This window comes from Poecilia reticulata, linkage group LG5 (genome assembly GCF_000633615.1).
Source record: "Poecilia reticulata strain Guanapo linkage group LG5, Guppy_female_1.0+MT, whole genome shotgun sequence".
NCBI classification, from domain to species: Eukaryota; Metazoa; Chordata; class Actinopteri; order Cyprinodontiformes; family Poeciliidae; genus Poecilia; species Poecilia reticulata.
This window is the reverse complement of record NC_024335.1, coordinates 26,859,253-26,865,864: the sequence shown is the minus strand read 5'-3', so window position 1 is coordinate 26,865,864 and position 6,612 is coordinate 26,859,253. Positions and strand designations below refer to the sequence as shown.

General features: G+C 37.4%; 1 protein-coding gene across 4 annotated transcripts in view; it reads right to left on the bottom strand.

Annotated features, from left to right (window-relative positions):
• Positions 1-5,358: 5,358 nt before the first annotated feature.
• cntn6 (contactin 6) overlaps positions 5,359-6,612 on the bottom strand; it is a 167,851-nt gene continuing 166,597 nt past the window's right edge. For all 4 annotated transcript variants that reach the window (XM_017304949.1, XM_008410157.2, XM_017304950.1 and 1 more), the window contains one exon: positions 5,359-5,492. In XM_017304949.1, coding sequence (XP_017160438.1) covers positions 5,389-5,492 — 104 coding nt within the window. In that variant the 3' untranslated portion in view covers positions 5,359-5,388. The remainder of the gene's footprint in view (positions 5,493-6,612) is intronic.

The following is a 6,612-nucleotide window of genomic DNA, read 5'->3' as shown; positions in this document are numbered from 1 at the left end:
TCAAAAAATAAAGGGAACACTTAAGTGTTTTTTGAGCAGTATATATAGATGTGCACACACACATTTTAAATTTGAGCATAATTTAAAATGCTAAAAACCCTTTTTGTTTGGAATTTAAAATTCCAAACAAAATGGGTTCGTTTAAAAAAAGATACTTTGAAGAATGTGAACTATAAGCCTGAAGAAAATAATTGACCCAAGCATTTTATCAATAAATGTACATTAAAATTAAGGTACATTTAATCTAACCTTCAAGTTATTATGCATTTCTTTATGAGAATCAGCCTAGTTTGCATTCAGTTAAGTTTTTTCTCTCAACAAGCATTCATCTGCTGAACAGAAGGCTGTGAAAGCCCTTCAGAATAAAAAGATAATCTCTTTGCCAAGGCAACTGCTGCAGAATGATATTTTGTTTTGTGTTTGTCCCGAGGGAACTTTCACTCTATCGTTTTTCCTCTGCAGTCCTGCAGGATACTTACTCAGCACATGTGCAGCGCCTTGCTACTTCTCTCTGTGCTACAGCAGAAATCTCCTCAGACTAATTAAAAAATAAAAATAAAATCCGTCTCAAGGTGAGGTGTATGAGTCAGACGAGGCATAAAACAAATCAAGACAGAAACCGATGAAAAAGTTTCAATGTGAAACTTTATTGAATCATTTCTCAGTATCTCACAGAGATATCTGCGTAATACAATAGTATTACATCACTTAAATAATCAGCAACAGAGCTTAACGATAAGTTATTGATACATTTAAAATCAATGAAAACACTAGTACAATAATTTATACTTATTTTAAAAGAAATAAATACACAAATACAATAACAAAATTAAAAGGAAGATCTTAATATTTTAAAAGGCAATTTTAAAATAGTAAATATGTATTATTTCAAATATAAAGAAAGCCCTATTTAACCTCGTAAAAAATGTCTTTTTTTTAAATGTGCACAAACACGGAGAGCATTTTACCCTAACTCTACCTAAATTTCGGTTCAATTAAAATTGTATGAATTATATTTGAAGACAACTTAGTCCTAATAAATAAATTAAATACTGTTAATACCGACAGAGACACAAGTTTAAATAAAAAGGTCAAATATGAAAGACATTTTCATGACATTTCATTGCTATAATCAGCCTTTTTCTGTTATTTTCAACATGATTGGAAATTTAAAACTGGAGTTCAGCAGTAGCACTGTTCCTGTAACCAACTTGTACATTTTACCTACTTTAAAAAGGTATTTATTGTGTCTATGAAGGAATTTAATATAATTGAGTATCTTTTTCTACTGTACTAAAAAGCTTCAGATTTCCGGTTTTTGGCTGTTGCGCCATAACAGAATCTATTATTTACTGGAGCGTAACAGCAAAGAGTAAGAAATGTTTGCATCCTCATGCGTGTCCCATGTGCAGCTACAGGAGGTTCATATTCAGGATGCAAACTCTGTCTGGATGTAAATGTGTCACAAGTCTGATGTACCACAATCAAAGATATGCAACAGTTTGAAAATTGCTGCTTGATGCAGAATGATGAAAAACAGCTTTTTTTTGGTTGCAATGTTGTTAAATTGAAAACTTATACTTTTGCAAACTGAGGGATAAAAGCATAATTTACCTTCCTACCTGAACAGTTCATCAGGCATTTGTAGACATATTCACTTCCAACTACTTTTTCATGTTTTGATGCTGTATGACCACAAGCTTCAACGTACTGCACTGTACAAAATAAAATTAATATTGTAATTTTATGTGAGCAGCAAATTGTGCTGAGAATTATTTATTTTTTTCCTAAAAAGTGTGGATTGCCCGTGTATTCAGCCATCCGATACTCGTATATAAAAGTTCTGTTAACAGTTGAGAACCACCTGAATGCAGCTGTTTTGTGAGACTTTAGACTGGACCTCAATCAATCAATCAATCAATCAATTATAATTTCTTCAGGTTGATTCATTTTGTCTAGGTTTTATTTTGTGTTTGTATTTTCAGCAACAAAACCCAGCTGCGGCCCATTATGGTTTCATTTAGCCGAGCTCAATAAATGTCTGCCTCCATGTCTGCATCCCAGTAAATGTCACTGTGGTCATATCCAACATCAAATTTAATCAAAGCAAATATACAAATAGGGTTGAAAAAAGATTAATTCTTTGTGTCGCACCTTAAATGATTAATTTTAGGAATTTTAAAATGCTTTAAATCAGTCAAAATATGACTACTAACTCAACTACTTGAATTAGTAAACCAGAGCTGTGCTATAGTTGAATGGTGGCTGAAGGTTGCATAAAAACAGAGGCTCAAAATGTCCCCGGGTCGCATTTTCAACTCTAATAGTGGAGACATAAAGAGCTAGCAAAAATAAAAACTCATGTTCGCAGATGTTCTGCTTCCCATCTGGAGCTTCAGCTTCTACAAGGAAGAACAAGGAAAAGGGAAAGTAAGCAGCCAGACTGGAAGACCAACATCTGTATGTGAGTGGAAGGTGTTCCTATTAATAATGGATCCAGGGTTCTGTAAGCACACCACACTTTTCAGATTCAATTCTGTAAAAAAAGAACGAGCTGTTAATCTGTTTTACGGTATAAAACAGATTAATATTAATATTGTCTCACTTGCACTACTTTGTGCTACTCTTTCACACATGACAAATTTTGGACGAACTGAAGGATATGAATACTTCCGCAAAACAGATTGTTTTACAGAACGGAGAGTGCTTCACACACCAATGTATTTGACTCTTAATGTGAAATCTGGTTTCGGAAACTTTACCTTTCATAATACTCTGTGGTACTTCTTAAAGTTTTCAGATTTTTTTTTTCCTTCAGCCCATCCTTTCTTCCCGCAAAATAACAAAAACAAATCACAAAATGCAAACAATTAAAATACAACAAATTCCTTTCCCATTTATAATGATGGGACATTCTGTCCCATCATTATAAATCCATCTCTTTGCATTATAAGCACAATGGTCTTGATGCAGGACGACTTCATCGGTTTGATACACAGTACCAGTAAACGTTTTTTTGCCGCATCATCGTTTAAAGTGAATCTTTTCCGACATTTGACATAAACAGCATATGAACTTGCTAAGGCAGAGCAATTTAATGGATTTCTGACAGAAACTCAGCTAAAAATGCAACTTAGAGTGTCTGCACACGTGTTAAAGCATCACAAGGTCACTCCGTGTTTTCTTGCATAACATCAAGAGGAAAAAAAGAAGCAGCTTGGCCTTTGTCTGCTTTGAGGAACTGAGCGGTGCCATTGATAGGATGAAGATATGCACTTCAGCTGGCAGCAGGCTTCAACATAGACGAACAATAATCTACAGCAACTGAATGAACTTTGGTAAAAAACATGTTTTATAGCTTACACAAGCATTAGATGAATGAATTAAACAGAAGAAATGTGCCAACTCCTAACTGGCTCGTCTCTAACTAAACACCGCTGCTTGGGCCAACATTAGCCATTAGCTGGTCTAATATAATTATGCTCATAAGTTTGAGCTTGTCGTTACTGAGCAGCTCTACTCACATCAGAGACTTTCACTAATTGGAGAGGGAACAGCAAACCTGTTATTAATTACTTTAACGATGGATCTGCTCCCATTCTGCCACCAAGCTGCGTTAGCAGGAACCGATCGCCCCAATAAAGCGCCAATAGCAACAGCAGGGCTGAGCTGGAACAAAGCTACTGGGTGAGATGCATTCATTGATTTTGTCTCAATTATCAAATGTAGAAAAAAAGTGTTGCATATCATCTCTCAGATTCAGAAGACAGGAGGTAAAAACTGCCAGATTTAGCAAAACAATAGAATCTGAACCGTCTCAGGCTAAGTCACATAAAATCCCCTCACACCTGGTTAAAGCCCTGGGTACACCCTCAACTGCAGGAGTGTCCAAAGTCGGTCCTTGAGGGCCGGCGTCCTGCACGTTTCAGATCCCTGCCTGGTGATAGTAACAACTTTTTCAGCTTGTCAATGTTCCTCTTAGGCCTTCTAAAGAGCCATCATCTGATCCAGGTGCGTTAGACCAGGGAGAGAACTAAAACATGCAGGATTCTGGCCCTCGAGGACCAACTTTGGACACCCCTGCTCAACTGCAAGATGGCTGGAGAGAATTTAAGTCTAAAGTATGCCGTGTTAAGTTTTAGCTCTTTGCTTGAGCCACTCACTGCTGCTCTCATTCAGCAGCTGAAATTCATATTTTTCAGTCTCTGCACCAATAAATAGATCAGACACCTTGGAAAAGGAGAGCACGTGCGCTGGGTTTCCTATGGAAACAGTTCCTAGCTGTGGACACTCCCATATTGTGCAACACGTTGACCAAAGGAAATTTTGAGCTTTTAGGCTATGATTTAAAAGGTACATTTACATGTCATGATGTCAAAGACATGTTCTGTCATTGTTTTTCAAAGGAGGAGGGAGGAGACGGAAAAGTAGTCGCTCTGTATTTATAATATTTTACAACAGTTTGGGTTTACTCAAGAATCTAGATATTTAGCTACAGCCATCAACTTCAACTGAAATGTTGCAAGTCACTTCCCAGCATAGTTTAAGTTTGGTGTCAACAGCAACTCTGGGTCATGGAAAACTAACAGCACAATGTGACAAAAAATAATAAGCTGACCAAGTGAAATAAGCTTGTTTGTATTCAACCTGCAGTAGATGGATTCTCAGCTCTGTGCAGTTATTATCCTTTAGGTTGGAAGCTGAACATTTTGAGAACTTCTGTTTCAAGCTGCCAAACTAATGATGCTTACTGTTGATCTACTCTAGCCTGCAACAGATACAGGTTAAAAAGCCAGATGTCTTCTTATCTTGGGAGATTTCTAACCTGTATCATAAAAGTGTATTTTCATTAGCTCAGGCTGGCTACAGACATGGTAACAAATATTTACAATTTCTTCAAAGATTTTTCTTTCATACTGAAGTAAAAAAGTCAAGGCTCAACTGCTTGTTCTCAGGAAACAAAGCGAAGAGGACGACGGGACGCTTTTCTTTCAAACCTGATGGTTGACAGAGAAATTTGTGCACCAAGGTAAGAGGTTTCACATCAAAACAAGCTGAAACTGGACTTTAACATTAATGCAAAATAAGCACACACAGAAATAAAAAAGGGACATGAAGCTGTGCTCAAATTCATTTGTCAGTGAAAGGAGAGAGAGTCCACTTTTCAGCTTTGACAAATTTATGCATTGTGCAGTGTTGCAGCCCAGCAGGAGATGTTTTGTGCCGTTGTCTGAGAGAAGCACTTTGTGGGCATTTGACAACCTTTCACCAAGGTTCCATCACTCTGCTCCTGTTCCTTGGAAACCACAGGCTGAAAAATGTTACAGATGCCGCCGTTTATTCGACAAATGTCACATGTAGGAGGAAAAATATGCACTGCGTTTATTTTCAGTATAATAGCATCAGTAGATGGATTAATAAATGAAGTCTAAAGGGGATAAAACAGTACGTCTTCACTGGAATTGTAGCCACACATCCTTTTGAGTTCAGACCTAAGAAGAAAAGGAAAAAGAAATGTTAGCAAGATAAAATGGCTTCACTTAAAAAAAACAAGACAAAAACAGAATATCTTACTGACACAAAAAATTCTACAAATGTGCGTGTTGTTGAAGCAAAAACTGTAGCGTGAGTAGATGTGGACATGTAACGTATTGTTTATCATTTATAATATGGGAAAAATTTTGATGTCACAAGAAATCCAAATTAAGGATGTTTGAAATGGTCTATGTTGTTGGGATTGTTAGTTTTACTATTTTCAATGATAGTATCAATACATATGTAACCCGTATAGTAAAGACATGAGAAGTTTAAGATAATAAATAGTAAGAATAAGTTCATTTATTCTATCCTTTTATTTCAATTAACATTTTAAAGTTCATATAAAGTTATTCATAATGTGTTTACATTGTTTAAAATAAGTTATCTTTACTTTGTGGGGAATTGCCAGCGAAAATTGTATTTTCCTACGGGAGTACGGTCTGTGAAGGTAGCACAGGTGTGAGGGAGAAAAAAAGAAAAAAAAAGAACAAGAGAAGAAGAGTTGGGTTGAGCGTGAGAGTTTGGTTCGGCATGAGAGGAGATAGCGGAGAAGGAACAGTTAGCTGGTTTCAATGTGAGTAACCACAAACTTGTCGTCAGGAGAAGTTAAAATATACAGTATGCAAGTTAGCAGGACACAGAGTTTCAATGAGAAGCTGTTGGACTGTGTTTTCTTTGTCGCTGTATGTACTCGAGAGCTAGAGCGAAGCTAACCTAGCTGTTCGCTAATATGGACTGCTGTAAGCTGCTGTTTCGCAGTTAGAGTGAAACTTAAAGGGCTACAGAAGATCGTTACCGGACAGGATAACGAGAGACGGACTCCAGATAGTCACTCTGAGTGCCCGCGTCACTCGGAGTACCTCTGGCTACGTGGGAAACTAGGACTCGGACTCCAGATAGTCACTCTGAGCGCCYGTGTCGCTCAGAGTACCTCTGGCAACGTGGGAACTGAGGGCCTGGTGGAGCACGTGGAGAGCACATGGAAACCACACAACTGCATCGTTCGTGAACTGCTGTTTCTTCAGGCTGCCGAGAGGTCTTTTTGGACCACAGGACGAAGGATTCATCTGTGGG